This window comes from Callospermophilus lateralis, chromosome 3 (assembly GCF_048772815.1).
Source record: "Callospermophilus lateralis isolate mCalLat2 chromosome 3, mCalLat2.hap1, whole genome shotgun sequence".
Taxonomy (NCBI): domain Eukaryota; kingdom Metazoa; phylum Chordata; class Mammalia; order Rodentia; family Sciuridae; genus Callospermophilus; species Callospermophilus lateralis.
This window is the reverse complement of record NC_135307.1, coordinates 176,841,510-176,860,826: the sequence shown is the minus strand read 5'-3', so window position 1 is coordinate 176,860,826 and position 19,317 is coordinate 176,841,510. Positions and strand designations below refer to the sequence as shown.

The window sequence follows — 19,317 nt, the reverse complement described above, 5'->3', positions numbered from 1 at the left end:
AGCTCATGTTGAGGTACTCATGATCTCAGCTTCTTATACTTTCTGAGTGCCACAAGGCCCAGGGTGGCAAGCAGCCCTCTAGCTCAGACAGACGGGTTCTGTCTCTGACCCTTACTTCCCCTGAGGCACTTACCTGCAATCTCTGCTGTTGTGATTCCCGCTCCAGGACAGAGGCTTGTAGAAACATGGCTACCTCCTGCAGACTGTTGACACTGGCCTTGCTCTGGGCCAGGGACATCGCCAAGTCCTGGGCCTTCTCCCTCCACTCGATCTCCCTGGCCTCTGTCTGCCTCAGGACCATCTGCAGTCGCTCCAAGTCCTGCTGCAGCACAGGTGGTAAAGAATTCAATTTTGGAGATGGCTCTTCCACTGAGGAGGCTTTGTGGAGACGGGGAGAGGCCTCCAGATTCATTCTTTGCTGGGCTTCTCTCAGTTCCTGAATCTCCTCTTCCTTTTGGGCTAGAATCAGCTTTAGTTCCTTTAGATTCTCACGCAGGCTCCACATCTCTTCTTCTTGCCCAAGACTCTGCTTCTCTTGGATCCTATTCTCTCGATTGCTTTGTGCCAAAGACTTCTCCAACAGCTGCCCCTGTTCCTTCTGCTGTCTTAGCTCTTCATCCCTCTGGGCAAGTGCCTGCTGAAGTTGCTTCACATCCTCCTGGTGTTGAAGATCCTGGTCTTGAATCTCGCCTTCTCGAATCCTCAGGGCCTTTTCCAGCTGCTGGGCATGTGTCTGACAGGTGCCCAGTGCAGCTTGCAAGGTGGCAGTGCTGGCCTCCAGACCACGGTTCAATTCTGCCTGCTCAAGGAGATGTTGTTCTTTTTCCTTCAGGGCAGCCTGGGCCTTGCTCAGGGCCTCCTGCAGAGCCTCTGCCTGGCCCAGTGCAGCGGCTTCCTGATCCCTGGAAGACTGGCTTTCTGCCAGCAGAGCCTCCAGCTCCTGGTCTCGCTCCTTGAGTGTGGCCTCTGCCTGCAGCCAACTGTCCTGCAGAGCTCTGGCCTCTGCCTCGTGCTCCTGTGCCTGCTCAGCACACTGTTGTTGAAGGGCCAGCAGAGCCTTCTCCTGCTCCAGAGACTCGGCCCTCAGGTCTCCTAAAACCTCCTCCAGTGCCTGAACCTGCCGTCCCTCCACTGCCAGCTCTTCCTGGAGCCTTCTCACCTGCTCCCTGTGCTCTTCCAGCTCTCCTTGGCACTCCTTCAGTGTCACATGGGCCTGCTCCAGAGCAGCCTGGAGGACACTTGCCTTCTCCTCCTCCTGGGCCAGGGCCTGCCGCTGATCTTGCCGCAGGGCCTCGAGATCTTGGTCCCTTTGGGCCAGGGCTCTTTGGACCTCTTCCAGCTGACCCTGAAGTGCCTGCTCTTTAAGCTCCCCTTGTTCCTTGGTTTCCTGAAGGTGCTGCTGCAGGATTACTATCTCCTGCTCTCGCTGGGTCAGGAGCAGGCTGGTGTCACCCACCTTCCTGTGCAGGCCCTGGAGCTGCTGCTCCAGCTGGTCCTTATGCTCCTGAAGTTCCTGGATATGCTCCAGCTGGCATTCCACCTCCTTCTCCTTATCACGCAGGATCAGCTTCATGTGCTCCAGGCTCCCACGCTGTGCTTTACTAGGGCTCTTCCCTTCCTCTGCCCGTTCCTGCATCAGCTGCCTCTGGGAGGCCAGCTCCTGGCCACGCTCTCTCAAGGACAGCTTGATCTGTTCCAGGTCCTCCTCTAGGATCTTGGTCTGCAGCATTCTCTGGTCTTCCAGAACCTGAATTCTCTCCTTCTGCAACATCAGCTCCTGGTCCCTTTTCTCAAGGTCCTGAGTGAGAAGCTCTTTCTGCCTCTGTAGCTCTTCTATTTGTTGGTGCTGGGACTTCACTTCCTCGTCCCTTTCCTGTAGCTCTCTTGCCAGAAAGGTGCTGTGGCTCTCCAGCTCCTGTATCTGACTGCTTTGTGCCTGCAGCTCCTGACTTCTTTCTTCCAGGTCCAGAGTCAGGTGGGTCAGAGCCACCCTCTGTGTTTCTCTCTGGCCCTCCAGTTCCTCAATCACCTTCTGCTGGCCCTCCACTTTGTGATGACTTTCCTCTAGCTCCAGAGCCAGGCATTCCAGAGTCATCAACTGCTTTTTCAGATCCTGAATCTGTCCTCTCTGGGACTCAATCACTTGGGCTTTCTTCTCAAGTTCCAGAAGTTGATGCTCCAAAATGTTCCTCTGAGTCTCCCGATCCTTCTCGAGCTCTTTGATTTGCTCCCTCTGCACAGTCAGCTTCTGTTCTCGCTCCTGTACAGCCATGGGCAGGTGCTCTAAGACAGACCTACACTTCTCCAGCTCCTGAATCTGTTCTTGTTGCAGATCCACCTCTTGGTTCCTCTTCTTCAGGTCTAGAGACAGCAGTTCTAGAGCTGCCTTCTGCATTTCCCGCTGCTTCTCCAGTTCCTGGATTTCTTCCTGCAAAGTCTCTACCTCTCCTTCTCTTTCAGATAGAGTCTGGGCCAGCAGAGCCAAATTCTCCTGCAAAGCCTTCCCTTGGGCCAACTTCAGCTCGCCCTGCTCTTGTAGAGCCTGGGCTCTCTCCCGCTCACTCTCCACCTCTTCGTTTTTCAGTTTCAGTGCAGAGCGAGCCGTTCTTAGGTCTTCTTCTAGGACCCCAGCAGCACTTGCCTGAGCCCTGGCTTCTGTGACACATGCTTGCAGATGTTCAACCTGGGTTGTTAAGTTCTCTTTGGCTGCCTGAAGTAACTCTCGCTCACTCTGGAAAACAAGAGGCAAAACCACTTTAGGCACTGGACTTTCCCTTCCTTATTTTGTGGCATCAGCAATGACAAAGACTTGGGAAAAATAAACAATTACACTTAAGCTGATCCTGTAAAAGGAATCCCTACCATCTACCAGGACTCTGCTTGGTGCAGAGTCATCCCAGACCCTGGTCCTTCAAGGAAAGGGACAAAAATCTCAACCTAAATTCAGAGAAGGTAATTAGAGGAGGATTCATTATGACCTTAACAATGGCCTCCAGGGACTTGAGGACAACCAGAGGAACTGAGAGACTTGCTAAAAGGAAGCTGGGCACATTACCATAGGTGAAGGAGAGCGACAGCTACAGCTGTGGGCCCTGAGTACCACTCAGTGGCCCAATCAGTACCACTTTACCTGGGCTTCCATTCTCTGTAGCTCTGCTTGCCGGAGGCGACTCTGTAAGGATGCCACAGTTTCATGCAGCTCCCTTAGCTCAGATTCTAGGGTGCTGTGTTTTCCTTCCCACTTGAATTTCTCTTTGGGAAAAGCAGAGATACTGAAGTTAGGTCCATGGTTGGGGTGGGAGTCTACAGGAGTATAGAGGCAGATGGATGGGGAACATATTCAAAGGGGAAGAAGGCCAGGAGAGAATTACATTCAGCATCCTAAGACATCACCCATCTGCCAGCTGCTCCCATCTATCTAGGCTCCCTGAGGCTCCCAGACTTCTGTCTGTGTCTGCTGCCAGTCCTAGCATTGCCTGTCAATCATCCCAACACATCTTTATCCTGATCACAGAGATCCTTAAGCCTAGATTCCAGGGAGGGTTGAGCTAGCAACATCAGAGGTTCCTTCCACACCCCAATCACCTGATTTTGTAGAAGATCCTAGGGACCTAGGTGGCTCTGCTGGCTGCCCCTCACTTCTGCAGGGTGTCCTGGAACCCATCTCTATTTGTGTGGATCTCTAAGAGCCCTCAAATGGCCTCAAAAAGGCAAAACCCATCATCTAAGTTTCCTTTTCTACAGAAAAACCTTGAGCCTCAAGAGCCTTCTCTCTCCTCTCTAAGCGGTCATCACCCTTTCCAACCCTTAGCTGTGATACGGGTATTTCCCCGAGATTTCCTCTCCTTGTTTTCTCCCAAATAAGTCCTTATCCTTCTGCCCTAAAGTCTAATTTTGAGGACATTGTTGGCAATGAAACAAATAAGTAACATGAATAAATAACAAAAGAAACAGGATTTTATCATATTCTCATAACCTGGCCCTGGATTTCCAGCTTTTTTGTTTTTAAGAACTCTTGCAGAGACAGAAAAATGGAAATCCTGCCAGCTCCTTCTGTCAGTTTCCCAAATCTGTTCTTCCTGATCCCTTCTTCCAGGATGGCCCTCAAAGGCCAAGCAAAGCATACAAATAGTTCAAATGGCTCACTGCCCCTCTGGATGTACCTTAGATATCATCTCCCAGGTGTGGGTAAATAATAGAAAGAGTGGCTGCTAGGCTGTTCCTGCCACTTTTGGTCTTTCTACCTGTCCTCTCTGCCAATCTGCCCACCGACACAGCTCACCTTCCTGGCTCTGGGAGAGCTGTCTCTGAAGGTCCTGAAACTTGGAGTGGATCTGGCTCTTTTCCACCTCAACATCAATTAGACTCTGTGTCAGCTTCTGGGCCTGATCTCTCAGGTCATCCTGGGAAAGGAAGGCAGGGCTGAACTTGAGTCCTTGTTTGCCACAAAGCTGTCCCAGCCAGGGCTCAAATTCTATTCTCACTTCTTCTCTGGGGTGGCCTGCCATCAAGGCCCTATTCTCAAATAGCTTCCACAGAACTCACCTGCATTTTGCTCCCTAAAGTGATGATGGGCTCTACTCCAACTTGCCTCCATCTAATGTCTTTTGAAATAATTGCTCAAGGCCCTATTCCAGGGAACACCTCTACCCTCCCAAATACCTACTTCAAAGTGTTGCCTAAGGGGAACCTCTTCCTTCCTTGGATCCTTTGTGAACCAGAATGGACTGCCCCTTCCAACTAGTTCCACCAGTCCATCATCTGTGTCTATTACTGATTCAATTACTTCGTCAGTTCTGTTTGCTATCAGAATGCAGTTTGGTCCCCTCACTGTGTCATGAGACTTCTTGAGGGCAAAGGTCAGGTATTTCTCCTTTTGATAATCCCAGCTCAGAGTGGCTGGCATGTAAGTGGCCACCAATTTGCATGGATGCTCCTATAAAAGGCAACCTCAAATCTTGGTGGTCCCTTCCTCAACGAGTTTCTCTTGGAGGGCTTGGTCTAAGAATAAATTCCTGGCTGAGAGGAAAATGATGTGAACCAAAGCATACATGTATAGTTTTATAGTTTTACAGGGCTCCTTTACACCCCCACTCCTTTAATCTTCACAACAACCCCTGGGGCAGACATTAGCGGTCCTCCTTTGCAAGTGAAAACAAGGCCCAGGAAACCTAAATGCTTTAGTCACCGGTTGCCAGGAGGCAAGTGATAGGGAGGAGCTCATTCCAACTTGACCTCAGGAATAAAACAAGCCAAACAGCTACTTGAGTCTTTGCCTCAGTCTTCTGAAGGAAGGAGGGCAGAGAATACACACCCGGGCCTGCTGAGTCTTCCACAGGTCTTGGTGAAGCTTGTGGAGAGCAGATTCTACAGCCTCAGCCGAAAGAGCAGTCAGGAGGGACCCTCTCTTAAAAAGGCTCCTGGCTCCATTTTGGCCTGAAGAAATGGAAGAAAATCTCCTTACCTGGCTGCTGTCATGAAAACAAATAGTCTTCCTTCCCAGATGTGGCCTTGGCCTTCCTGCTAGTCCCTCCTCTCATCAAAGAAGCCCCCCCTTGGTATTGGTAGTTGATTCATCACATACTTTCTGCTTTTCTAAGCACTAGGCACCATGGTGGGTACCAGGTAGTTAGCTATCATTTTTTATGCACCCTGTGGGCTATTTACACCTGTAACCACGTTAACTCCTTAGAAAAATCCTGAGGTAGGTGCTTTTAATATCCTCACTTTAAAGTCAGAATTTAGGGACTTGCCCAACAACACATAGTTAGCAAAATGGTAGAGCTGGAGTTCAAACTCACATAGAGTGAATTCTAGAGTGGTGATCTTAACTTTGATGTAATATTGCCTGAGGAACTGCATTCCCCTCCTTTCTCCCCAGGGAGCTAGGCCTGGCTTCTGCGGTAAGGACTAAGAGCTCACCTGGCTCTGGGCCCCACAGGGTGGGAGCAGAGTCTCCCCCACCCTTCAGCTCTGGCCTGTTCTCACATAGAGACCCCAGAGCCTTCTGCAGAACAGAGTAGAGGCTGGCCAGCTGGGCCTGGGCATGGTTCCCAGGCTGCTGCTCAGCAGCCAGCACCTCCAATTGGCTTTCTGTGTTACGCAGTTGCAGCTGAAGTTCGTCAGCCTTGGCTTCTTGGGCCCACAAGGAAGCTCGAAGCTGTTGCTCTGTGATCCGAGAGGCCTCCAGCTCCTCCAGCAGTTGAGCTTCCTGAGCCACAAAATCAGCCTCCTTTTCCTTCACCTCCTGCCTCAGTAATTCCACCTGCCAGGGAGGAAGCCACTCACTATGAGCAGGGGTGGATACCCTCTCCTCAGACCTTCTAAGCCTGACCCTGCTCGATCCCTTGTAAATCTCAATCAGGACAGAGGATTTCAGCTGGCTCAGCTCTAAAGCAGGTAGGGAGGGCTCTGAAGTGAGTGCCTATGTCTGACACTTACAGGCTAACAACTCCTGACACATAGGCCCAATCTATACTAATGGGCTTTGGCCCTGGTTTCCCAGGCTGATGTGCCAGCTCCCTATGATATCTTCCCTGAGATCCTGACAACTAGCCTAAGACCACTCATAACAACGGCTACCATTTACTGCATGCTCACCGTGTTCCTGACGCTTTATGTATTTCCATCACGGCTGAGAATTACCATCCCTGTTTATGGATGAAGGGACTGATGCTCACACAACCAGGAAGCAGCAGAACCAGCAGTCAGACTCAGGACTAACAGGCAGACCTGTCTAGCTAGCTCTTACTCCCACTCTTCTTCTCCCAATCCTCTCTCCTCTGAACCCAGGTCATGGGTCCCGCTGTGAGCGGAGATCCTGCTGCTGCTACCTGACCTGGAGTGTTTCTTGCCGCTCAGTTCCCTCTGCTGTGTCTTGCCACCCAGACCAAGCATACTTGGAAATGTCTGTGTGTCCACTAGGCCCACCTGGGCTCTGCCCCTCTGGTCACTATGATCCAGGCTGTCAGGTTCCCTGCAGAGGCCATTCTCATTGGTCAGGTTCCCAAGTCTCCACCCTGCCCATTCCTGGCTTTCCCCTCCTGCCAGGGCTACTGAAGATCCAGTCTGACCCCTGTGTAAGAGGACTGTGAGCACTCATCCCAACACTTCAGGAACAGGCCTCCCCTAGGAAGCAGGGTTATAACCACAGTGGGGAGTACCTGAGCACTGAGTTCCTTTTGCCTTTCTTGAGCCTCTTGCATGTCACGATGCAGGGAGTTCAGCTCTTGCTGTCGAACAGAGTCAGCTTCTTGTAAAACAAGGAGTTTTTGTTCCTTTTCCACCAGTGACAGAGTCAGGCTAAGAAGAAAAGGGTCACAGGGCTGACACACTCTCAAGGAGAAGAAACTACCTTCTTACCGTACTGTTCTAAACATAGCATAAATAATTAAAATAGAAATACTAATGATAATGAGTATAGTGTCACAATACATGCTACCATTTACTGAGCACCTACTAAGTGTCACTTCATGCATGACACCTCATTTCAACTTCACAGGTTATTCTATGCTACATTCTACATGTACCTATGCATGTACTTTAAATTCAACATGACTAATCTTCATCCCCTATGTACCTTCAACTCCCCACTCATCTCCTACCATGTTTCCTAGCTCAGAAATGGTACCTTCATCCTCAGTGTCCCAACATAGAAACCACGACCACAGCAGAACTCTCCTTTCATCCTGCCCACATCCAATCTGTGACTATATATAATTGATTCTAACTCTATATCCCTTAAACCTCTTCCTCCCTTCCCTTCTCCTCTACCTGCCTCAGCTCAGCATCAGTATCTCTCATCTGGACACCTATACCAGCCTCCTGACTTGTCTTCTACCTGATACTGTCATCACCAAAAGATCTGTCCTTTCTCAAACTCCTGCAGCACTGAGAATGTATGCCGCTCTCCATTCTGTCACCTGCTATTTCATGCCATTAACTGTCTCTTCTAATACCTCATAAGCTGAATTATGTCAACTTCCCTGCTTGAAATCTTCCAGTGGTTTCCTACTAGATATAATCTACGAATTCCCTGCCATGGCCTTCAGCTTCCTGAATGATAAGGACTTATCCAGCTCTCCTTGTTCACTATGCTCGTTACACCATACTCTGAGTTGCACCAAACATTTTAAGTTTTCATCTGCTCAGGGTCTCTGAGCATAATTTCTATTCCTACTGTATAGAACTTGCCTTTATCCTTTGGCACAGATAGCTCCATTTCATCCTTCAGTGCTTGATTTAATAGACACTGTTGCCTTCATTAACAACTTTCTACAGTGGATCTCCCCTCTCTCACTTCCATTTCAACACCGTATTTCTTTCCTCTACACTGTATGTCATAATCTGCACTAATGTGTTTGGAGAATTATTTGATTAAAGTCTTCCCCATAAAACTATAAATTCTATTGGGTCAGGGGCCACAATGTCTTGTTTATTACTATATCCCCCACTCTGAAAGTATCTGATGCATAATGGATGCTATTTACTAAATTAATTAAGTGTAAGCTTTGAAGACAGAGACCATGTCCTTTCCACATGTACCTGTATCCTCCAGAACTGGAGACATGAAGATGAGGTGACCTGCGCAAAGAACTGTCAGAACTGTCAACCAGAAAAGCAAAAAACACCTCCATGGCTGTCTAGCCTACCTGGCTTTCTCCCTCTCCAGTTCCTTCTGAATTCGGCTACTCTCCTGGGCCTCTCTCAGCTTCTCCTGAACCTCCTGCTCCTCTAGTCTGTAGGAGTCATCCTGGGCCACCAGCTGAGACCTCAAGTCCTCCACCTGAAAGATTAAGGGGATGTGGACCAGATGACGGGGCAGGGGAACAATGGGAGGATGCTTCTAGTAGAGCTTTAGAGTCCTGCAAGAACCACACTCAGTGGCTCATCTCTAAAGCTCTGGAGGTTCTTCCCACCAATTCCTAAGCTATTCTCAGCCACCCCCTTCCCAGTATCATTCAGACCGGCCATCTGTCTCCCAGGCTCACAAATGCTGCACACAGGCAGATATAAATAAAATCTTAGCTAAAGAGCAAAAGCAAAATTATGGGAAAGTGTGTAGTGATTACATTTTTTTTAAACAAAAAAAAAAATCAGAACATCATCTGATATAGGATTCTGATAAGAAAAATCAGACTGAATAAGAAAAGTAATCCCAAAACGGGATGGATTCAAACTAAAAAGGTTCTTCTCAGCAAAAGAAACAATCAGATAAGTAAAGTGCCTACAGCTTGGGAGCGAATTTTTACCACTCGAATATCAGATAGAGCATTAATCTCTAGGATAATAAAGAACTCAAAAAGCTAAACACCAAAAAATCCAAATAGCCAAATCAATAAATGGGACAAGAAACTGAACAAACACCTCTCAGAAGATGATATAAATCAATCAACAAATATATGAAAAAATGTTCCACAGTTCTAGCAATTAGAGAAATGCAAATCAAAACTACTCTAAGATTTCATCTCGCTCCAGTCAAAATGGCAAAAGCGCTCAGCAGTAGAGCGCTTGCCTAGTACGTGTGAGGCCCTGGGTTTGATCCTCAGCACCACATAAAAACAAACAAAGTAAAGGTATTATGTCCATCTACACCTAAAAAAAAACAAAAACAAAAACAGAACACAAACAACAATAAGTGTTGGTGAGGAGGTGGGTAAAAAGACACTTTCATACATTGCTGGTGAGACTGCAAATTAGTGCAGCCAATTATGGAAAACAGTATGGAGATTCCTTGGAAAGCTGGGAATGGAATCACCATTTGACTCAGCTATCCCTCTCCTCAGTCCATACCCAAAGGACTTTAGCATACTACAGGGACACAGCCACATCAATGTTTATAGCAGCACAATTCACAATAGCTAAACTGTGGTACCAACCTAGATGCCCCTCAAAAGATGAATGGATAAAAAAAAAATGTGGTATATATATACACAATGGAATATTACTCAGCAATAAAACAGAATAAAATCATGGCATTTGCAGGTAAATGGATGGAGTTGGAGAACATAATGAAGTTAGCCAATCCCAAAAAACCAAAAGCCAAATGTTTTCTCTGATATAAAGAGAATGATTCATAGTGGGGTTGGGAGGGGGAGCATGGGAGGATTAGATGAACTCTAGAGGGCAATGGGGTGGGAGGGGAAGGGAGGGGGCATGGGGATAAAAAAGATGGTAGAATGAGATGGAGATCATCACCACAAGTACATGTTTAAAGGCACGAATGGTGTTGACTCTACTGTGTACAACCAGAGACATGAAAAATTGTGTTCTATATGTGTAATATGAATTGAAATGCATTCTGCTGTCATATATAACAAATTAGAATAAAAAGGAAAAGAATTCTAAAAAAATTAAGATATCATAATAATGTAACTATAGATATTTTTTGTGTAACTCATCTTTTGAAAGTCTCTAAAATAAATATATTTAAAAATAAAAAATAAAAAAATACATAGAATTGAACAAAAAAAAAAAAAAAAAAAAGAAAGAAAGAAAAGCAACCTGATATATAACATCATTGGATTCAGGATGAGAATGGGAAGAACAATCAGAACTGAGTCGGCCTGAGAAAAACCTAGCTTTGTTTAGATCACTTCAAAGAAAGAGTTACAGTGGTTACTCAGCATCCTAGAATTAATAGACACCAAAATTTGCAGATGTTCAAGTCCCTTATATAAATTTTACCATGTTTTTGAATATAATCTAGGCACACCCTCTCATAACATTTAAATCATCTTTAGATGACTTATCATCCCTAATACAATGTAAATAGTTGTTATACTCTGTTTAGAGAAAGAGGTCTGTGCACATGTGATACAGATGCAATTTTTTCCCAAACATGTGGAACCCATGGATATGGAAGGCCACTTGTACTACCCCAGGCCACCGAGAGACACATGCTTAGCTCTGAGCACCCTTCAACTATGCACTTGTACTGTGACCTATCCCTGTGCTCCTGAGCTCTGGCAGCAGGATGGAGAAGAGCAGGGACCTGCTTCTGTAGGTCTAGTTTGTCCTGCAGCAGGGTGCTACCCTCCTCCTGGAGGGCAGCAAGGTCATCTCTGTGCTGCTGTGCTGCCTCCTTCAGCTCCGACTGAGCCTCACGGAGCTGGGACTGCAGCATCCCAGTGGTCTCCTGCAGAGGAAGAAGACATCAGGGAGTGTGACGTATACTTGAGCCTTTGTCCTGAAACCTGCATTGGATACATACGGATGTTTTGTTTTTTTCTATTGGGTTGATAAAAGCTAAGGCAGATCCATGTCATTCCAGCAATGCATGTCTTTCCCACCTCAACTCCTTGCCTCCTATTTGCTCTCCTACTTCATACTGTGCACAGGGTCACCCAGGTTTCTGAGTCAGGGGCCCCGAGTTGGTAGTGGTTCATCACCCAGACACCATACCAACAGCCTCCTGACTATCCCCCTACTTCACTTGATGCCTCTATCTCCTACACACACATACACACACATAAACACACACACACACACACGCACGCATACACACATGTACACACACACACTCTCTCTTCATTCTCTTTCTCCACTTGACTCAATGAAGAATTGTATCTAGAGCTGACAATATAGCTCGATGGGTGAATGCTTGCCTAGCATGTTCAAGACCCTGGGTTCAATCCCCAACACTGCAAAAGAAAAAAGGAAAAAAAAATATGTACACACTCATACACACACATATAAAATCATGTTCCATAACTGCTTTCTAATTGACATCCAACAGTTTCCTACTGCCTTTAAATGAAATCTAAGCTTCTACTCTGGCTGAGATAGGGTTCCTGCCTACTTCTCCACTTGCCCCTGAGGACATCACATTGAAGCTACGCTGCTTTCTGTCCTTGAACTTCCCAAGCCCTTTTCTGTCTGTCCTAGGGCCCTTCAGAAAGCTAAATCCTCTGAAGTATTCTCCAAATGTCTGGCTTCTTTCTTTTCTCTTTTTCTTTTTAAAGCCTTTACTGAGATAAAATTCACCTACTATTCAATTCACTTGTAAAAAGTATACCATTTCAACACCTGTAATCCCAGTGGCTGGGGAGGCTGAGACAGGAGGACTGCAAGTTCAAAGCCAGCCTCAGCACTGGCAAGGCACTAAGTAACTCAGTGACACTCTATCTCTAAATAAAATACAAAATAGGGTTGGGGATGTGGCTCAGTGAGTGGTCAAGTGCCCCTGAATTCAATCCCTGGTACCAAAAATAACAACAACAACAACAAAAACAAACAAACAAAAAATATCCACACACATAACAAAAAGTATACCATTTCAGAAATTCAATATCATGTTCAACTGCTTGAATGGGATCCTAATTAGACATATTATACATTTGTACCCCATGTATGTATAAATGTATAATAAATCAAAATACACTCTACTGACATGTAAATCTAAAAAGAACAACAACAAAAAGTATGCCATTTCAGTGTTTTTGTTTATTTTGGTGCTGAGGATTGAACCCAAGAGCATTTTACCTTTTTTATTCTGAGATAGGGTCTAAGTTATTGAGGCTGGACTTGAACTTGTGATTCTCCTGCTTCAGCCTCCTGAGAAGGTGGGATTACAGGTATGCACCACTATGCCCAGCCAATTTGGTAGTTTTTAGTATATTCAGAATTCTGAACTATCACCACGATTAAGTGCAGAACATTTTCATCACCCCATTAACAGTCACTCCCCATTTGCCACCCTGACCCGACCACTAATCTGCATTCTGTCTCTGTAGATTTGACTGCTCTGGACATTTAATATTAATGGAAACATAATGTGGCCTCTTGTATCTGGCTTCTGTCACTTGGCATGTTTTTTGAGGTTCTTCTGTGTTATACCATATATCTAACTTCTTTTTTTGGGGTATACTTGGGACTTAACTTGGGATTTAACACAGGGGCACTTTACCATGAGTCACATTCCCAGACCTTTTTAGTTTTTGTTTTTGAGACAGAGTCTCATTAAATTGCTTAGGGCTTTGCTAAAATGCTAAGGCTAGCATCGAACTTAGGGTCCTCCTGCCTCGCCTCCCAAGTGGCTGGGATTACAGGCATACGCCACCATGCCCTGTTGGCTAGCTTGCTTTTTTTTTTTTGATGGGGGGCAGGGGTACCAAGGATTGAACTCAGTGGCACTTGACATTGAGTCACATCCCAAGCCCTATTTTGTATTTTATTTAGAGACAGGGTCTCACTGAGTTGGCTGGCTTTGAACTCGTAATCCTCCTACCCAAGCCTCCCGAGCCTCTGGGATGACAGGTGTGCACCACTGCGCCTGGCTTGGCTAGCTTCTTTTAAACCTTCAAGTCTTAGCTCAAATGTCATTTTCTTCTTCTTCTTTTTTTTTAATATTTATTTTTTAGGTATAGTTGGACACAATGCCTTTATTTTATTTATTTATTTTTATGTGGTGCTAAGGATGGAACCCAGGGCCTCACATGTGCTAGGTGAGCAATCTTCTGCTGAGCTACAACCCCAGCCCTTCAAATGTCATTTTCTTTTTCTTTTTTTAATATTTATTTTTTAGTTATAGTTGGACACAACACCTTTATTTTAATGTGGTGCTAAGGATCAAACCCAGGGCCTTGCACGTGTTAGGCGAATGCCCTACCACTGAGCCACACCCCAGCCCTCAAATGTGATTTTCTTAGTGAGGTCTCTCCTGCCCACCTTGTCCTAAGTGGCCTCCTTTGAACCACTCTCAATTACATCATTCTTTTTATTTCTATTGGAACACTTATTACAAACTAATTATAAAACAATCATATCATTTATTTTGTGTCTGCTCATTTCACATCTGTCCCTGCCACCACAGTGTAAGTTTCTTGTGGGCAGGGACCAGGTCTATCAAATTGACCACTGAGCTACCCCTTTATGTACTTGTCACATGTCAGCCCACAGCCTAGTACTTGGTGCATAAGAAGTGCTAAAGTACTATTAGTTGTTGAATGGGTGAATGATCGCCTAAGACCAACCTCCATACCTGCTCTCTTAACTGCTGAACCTTCATGTCCTGCCTCAGCCGTTCCAGTTGTTGGCTGGCATCTGCCAGCTCCTTCTGGGTCCGTAGCAGTGTCTCAAGGAGGGACACTCTCTCCTTCTCTGTTTCCAGCTGCATCTGTGGAGAAGCAGAAAGGGCAAGGGTTATCATGCTCGCCCAGGAGGCCAAAAGCACAGCCCAGCTGCTGCTCTAGGGCCCCTCTAGCAAATGGGGTGGGGGCTGATGGCAAAGGAAGGTCTGAGCCCACTGACTGAGAACCAGGAAGTGCGAAGGTAGCCACTGGTTTGCAAGCTGACAGGATGTGGTAAATGTCAGCCCTCCTTCAGGAAGTACGACATTCTGAAGCCCTGCAACTAACAGTATAGAAAACCCCGCTCGCTGGCAACTAAGTGGGTACTACATTCTCTTCTGGAAGCCCTTCTATAGCTTGCTTTAAGGACAGGAAAAGAAAATAGTTGGGGTCACAAATGGTAATGGATGTGCCACTCCAGTTGTCCTAGCTTCCCACCTGGCAGAGGGCACTCTCTGCCTGGGTCCGTTCCTCTTCCCTCTGTGCCTGGATGGCTTCAGTTTCTGTTTGTTTCTCCCTCAGCCTTATTTCCAGCTCCATTCTTTCTCTCTCTAGGCTCTCCAGGGCCTTATTCAGCTCCTTCTGAAGCCGGAAGTGCTCTTTCTCCTGGCCATGCAAAGGAAATGCTGTTAGAACCGAATGGGTGGGGAGAGGAGGCAAAAGAACTGGTTTGAAAGTAGAATCTCTCTACTACTAGCTACGTGAGCCCGATACCCCACTAAGCCTGTTTCCTCATCTTAAAGTAATGCTTAATAATCTGCCTTATCTGTCTCACTAAATTTTTGCAGTCAAATGAGATTTATTAAAAAAAAAATCAAATAAGGTGAGAAACGATGTGGGGAAAGGTGTCATGGCTAGGGAAGGTAAGTATCAAGAAAACAATGCTGGTGTGACATGAGGATAGGGCACAGGTCAGGTGAGGGATCACAGTAGGGGGAAGGTCCAGGGTAAGAAGAGTTTGTGAGGTGAGGAGAGATCTCAAGGTTGTGGCAACATTGTGCACTGCCCCACTATGTCCCCTGCCAGCCTTGTGTGGCCAAGATTCCGAGTCCTGCAGGTGCAGTAGGCAATACTAGCAGGCTACTGATGCTGTGCAGGCTGTGGGCAGTCTATGATTTCTAGGAGTGCACCTGGCAGGTTTGTCTTGAATGAGTTCAGAGAGTAGGTAAGAGCCAGGTAAGTGACCACTTCTTTCATCAAAAGCTGCTAAATACAGTGGCCCTATGCTCAGCATGCTGGTGAGCCCACCCAAGTTAGGAGGCTGGCTTTGAACTCATGATCCTCCCACCTCAGCCTCCCAACTTGCTGGGATTATAGGCACGTTCCACCGCGCCCAGCTATTAACTCATTTAATACCTAGAAGTTATTTATACCATGCTGTCCAAACCATTCTTGTAAGCAGTAACACCTGGACCAAGAGTCAGCAGGTGGTGTACATTCACAGAAGGGAAATCACATCTGCCTCTCCCAACCCCAGCCACATTCACCACCTACCCATTTCTCCTGAAGCTGTTTGACCTCCTCCTCATGGGCCACCTTCTGCTGCTCCAGGGCCATCTGCCCATCTTGCTCAGCCTGGGCCAACTTTCTGGCTGCTCTCTCCCGCTCCTGCTCTGCTTGGCTCCGTTCAGTTTCCAGTTCTAGCTTCAAGCACCTCACTTCCCCTAGGATTCCAGAAAGAGGATCAGCTCTCTGAGTCTCTGCCCTTGCTCCTTTTACCTAATAATATTCTTCTGCTCCCCATGAATCTTATGAGCAACTCCCATCTCAGAGGCCCTGTGCTGGCTGGAGAAAAGCTTTAATAGCATCCCACTGCATTCCTGACTTTCAGCATCCCCATGGATAGAGTACGCCCAATTCCATTTGGGTTCTCACCTTGGACTACTTCCTTGGCTTGAGTGACAGTTTGAATCTGGACCTCTAGCTGTCCCTTGGTGACCTCTATCACAGAATTTTGTTGTTGGGCCTCAAACAGATTGTTCTCCAGCTTTTCCTTGGCCGAGCTGTGAAGTTTAGGAAACAGGAACAGATCTTACCCATCAATGCCCTTACCTTTCCTTAAAAGGAGTGGAGTTCTAAGTACTGACTACCTGGAGAAGTTAGTGGGGGCAATTATAAATTCATAATTCATTTGGAAGTCATATACTTAGAGCACAGAAGTTAGCTTGGCTACCCTTTGCCTTGTGAAGCTCTCTAAGCTTGGCTGAACTGGATCAAAGCCTTACCTAAGCCCCATAAGTTGTTCAACAAGGTCCTGGCGGTCTCTCTCCACAGCCTGCAGCCGCACCTCTAGAGCAGCCTTCTCTCTTACTAGAGACTCTTTCTCCTGGACTGCCCTGGCAAGCACTTCTTCCTGTCGCTTTGCTTCCTGATGCAGCTGTTCAAACTGAACTGTAGTTGCCTCCTGCTGGTAAAGTGCCTGAGGGGAAGAAATTGGTGAGATATAGAGTAGAGGCAAAATTCCCCTGGTCTGCTAATACCAGGTTAGGGCCATTGGCGCTTCAGAGATTCTGGGCCCAGCACTGTAAATCTGAATGTTGCTCACTTAATAACACTGGCATTTATCTATTTCCCTGAGCAACCCAGAGAGCCCCAGCCTGAAAGGATGCTCTTCTATGAGCAAGACTCTCTGCTGGGGACAGAAGACCTGCACGTAAGAACTTTTAGTTTTCAGAAATAAGATGCATATAATACCAGGAAGAAAGTGACCAGTGACCTGAAGAAGGGATTCTGAAATGGAAGATTATGTATAATTATTATGAGAGGCTTGGTGAAGGAAAAAGATGACCTTTGGGCCAGGTCATTCATTTGTTCAAGAAATAAATGTACTGATTAGCCTTGTTATGTGTTCAGTGCTGAACTAATAGCCAAAGGAATACAATAATAAGACACAGCCTTGCCTGACGGACATGGAAACAGATAACTGTATAATGAATGGTGCAGATGTTGAAATAAGCATGAGGTGTTGGCACAGTATATAGGAGAAGCATCTAATTCAAACTGGTGGGTAGGAAGAAGTAAGGAATCAGCAGATTCTTGTAGGAATTACTTTAAAAAATAGGAAGATAGACCACAAACAAGTAACACTGGTCATTTCTAGGAAATAAGACTTTCCCTGAGTCATTTTCATCATGTTTTATTTTTTACAATGAGTAGTATCTTAATTAATGGTGTTCACTGTATAACCGTCTTCTCACCTCATTTATTTATTTATTTATTTATTTATTTTATTTATTTTTTAGTTTTCTGCAGACATAACATCTTTGTTTGTATGTGGTGCTGAGGATCGAACCCGGGCCGCACGCCAGGCGGGCGCGCTACCGCTTGAGCCACTTCCCCAGCCCCATTCTCACCTCATTTAATTTCTCTTTAATTTCTTCCTTTTCTTCTTGGATGCTCCTGAGCTCTGCCTGCAGCTCAGCTCCAGTCTCTGTAGCTTTCTGCAGCTGAGCCTCCAGGTGAGTTTTCTTTTCCCACAGTGCTTCCTTGCTCCTCTCTACCTCTGCCAGGTCCACCTGCAAAGCACTTCTTGCCTGCTCTGCCACCTCTACTCTGCTGCACACAGACTGGTTGTCATGCTCCAACTACTGGCCAAAAAGGAAAGGGGGTACAGGTCATCAAAGACAAGTGGTTAAAGTTTCCCTAACGGGTCTCAAGTGCTGAAAACCAAAATCTAAGTGAGATGTGAATCTATTCTCCAAAAATGAAGATGCGGGGGGAAATCCATTCATTTGATCTGCTTGTATTTTAAGTACAGGATAGGCTGGATGCTGGGGATGGAGATTAAAAAAAGGCAAAATTCCGTTCTCAAATAATTCAGAATAATAGAACAGAATATTTCTGGAGCTCAAGAGAACAGGGGGAGGGGCTGGGGATGTGGCTCAAGTGGTAGCACGGTCGCCTGGCATGCATGCGGTCCGGGTTCGATTCTTAGTACCACATACAAACAAAGATGTTGTGTCCGCTGATAACTAAAAAATAAATATTAAAAAAAAAAAAATTCTATCTCTCTCTCTCCTCTCTCACTCTCTCTTAAAAAAAAAAAAAAAAAGAAAACAGGGGGAGTAAGTACGGTCCTTTGCTAAAATTATAGGTTAAATTTATAACCTATAGAGATTTTGGAGGACTTAGGCTCTTTGGTGGATTATTTTCTGGTGATTGCCAGTATTTCACCTAACAAGATTAAAAACCTGGTCTTACTTCCAAAGGACATCAATCCCTTCCCAGTTCTGATGACTCTCCCTAAAGCCTATACAAAGGTGATTCTGCTAGAAGTGTGAGACAGGAGCATTTCTAATTCTCAAATCTAATCCTTTGCTCTCCAGTGTACAGTAAATGTTCCTTTTGTTCATTTCAGAACTGTTTGATGCCAGGCATGGGTGCACATCTATAATCCCAGCTACTAGGGAGGCTGAGGCAGGAGGATCTCAAGTTTGAGGTCAGTCTCAGCAATTTATCAAGAATCTGTCTCAAAATAAAAAAGGCTGGGGGTATAGATCTGTGGTAGAGTGCCCCAGTACCAGAAAAAAAAAAAAAAAGAAAAGAAAAAAGAAACAAAACTACATTTGGGAGCTAATCCCTTAAGGAATCTGCCCTAATATGGGCATCAGCTTTGCTTGTCACTGGCGTCTCAGTCAGGTTCCAGCCCTGCATGGAGATCAGACAAATCTCTGCTCACCTGGAGAAGCTGTTGGTTCAGTCCAACTTTATCTAAGGCCAAAGCCTCATTTAAGGCACTGAGCTTGACAGTTGCAGCCCGAAGATCGGCAACCTCTGCCTTCAAGCTGTTCTCAGAACTTGAAAGCTCTGCAATGGATTGTTCTGCCTACAAATCAAAGAGGGTTAAAGCGTTTCCCATTCCTAGTTTTCTTAAAACTGTAAACAGTTCACATTCCCAACACCTGCTGCTTTTGGTGCAAATATCAGTTATTACTCCATCCCTTCCCCTACATTCTAAACAAGTTTTCCCTTTGCCCATTTATTCCTTCATTGAGGAATAAGACAGGAGCTCACAGCATAGAGGCACAGACATAATGAACAAGCACAATTGTGAGGACACTATAGAAATATAGACCCAAAGTGCTCCAGGAAACTCAAAGAAGTCATTCATTCAATTTGGAAGAGTCAAAAGTGCTTGGTAGAGGAGTTAACAATTAAGTTGGGTATTGAGAGATGAGGAACAGTTCCTGGTTAAAGGGAAAGGAAAGAAGCAGTCCAGGCAGAGGAAAAAGCATATGCAGAGTACCAG

General features: G+C 45.9%; 1 protein-coding gene across 9 annotated transcripts in view; it reads right to left on the bottom strand.

Moving 5' to 3' along the window:
• Positions 1-19,317, bottom strand: part of Cep250 (centrosomal protein 250) — a 50,040-nt gene that overhangs the window by 8,597 nt on the left and 22,126 nt on the right. For all 9 annotated transcript variants that reach the window (XM_076851750.1, XM_076851749.1, XM_076851755.1 and 6 more), the window contains 15 exons: positions 18,748-18,894; positions 17,423-17,653; positions 16,295-16,488; positions 15,945-16,072; positions 15,564-15,733; positions 14,508-14,675; positions 13,982-14,116; positions 10,994-11,137; positions 8,652-8,785; positions 7,164-7,302; positions 5,923-6,265; positions 5,315-5,436; positions 4,283-4,403; positions 3,131-3,252; positions 134-2,731 (listed from right to left, as the gene is read on the bottom strand). In XM_076851750.1, the coding sequence (XP_076707865.1) occupies positions 134-2,731; positions 3,131-3,252; positions 4,283-4,403; positions 5,315-5,436; positions 5,923-6,265; positions 7,164-7,302; positions 8,652-8,785; positions 10,994-11,137; positions 13,982-14,116; positions 14,508-14,675; positions 15,564-15,733; positions 15,945-16,072; positions 16,295-16,488; positions 17,423-17,653; positions 18,748-18,894 (4,896 nt within the window). The remainder of the gene's footprint in view (positions 1-133; positions 2,732-3,130; positions 3,253-4,282; positions 4,404-5,314; positions 5,437-5,922; positions 6,266-7,163; positions 7,303-8,651; positions 8,786-10,993; positions 11,138-13,981; positions 14,117-14,507; positions 14,676-15,563; positions 15,734-15,944; positions 16,073-16,294; positions 16,489-17,422; positions 17,654-18,747; positions 18,895-19,317) is intronic.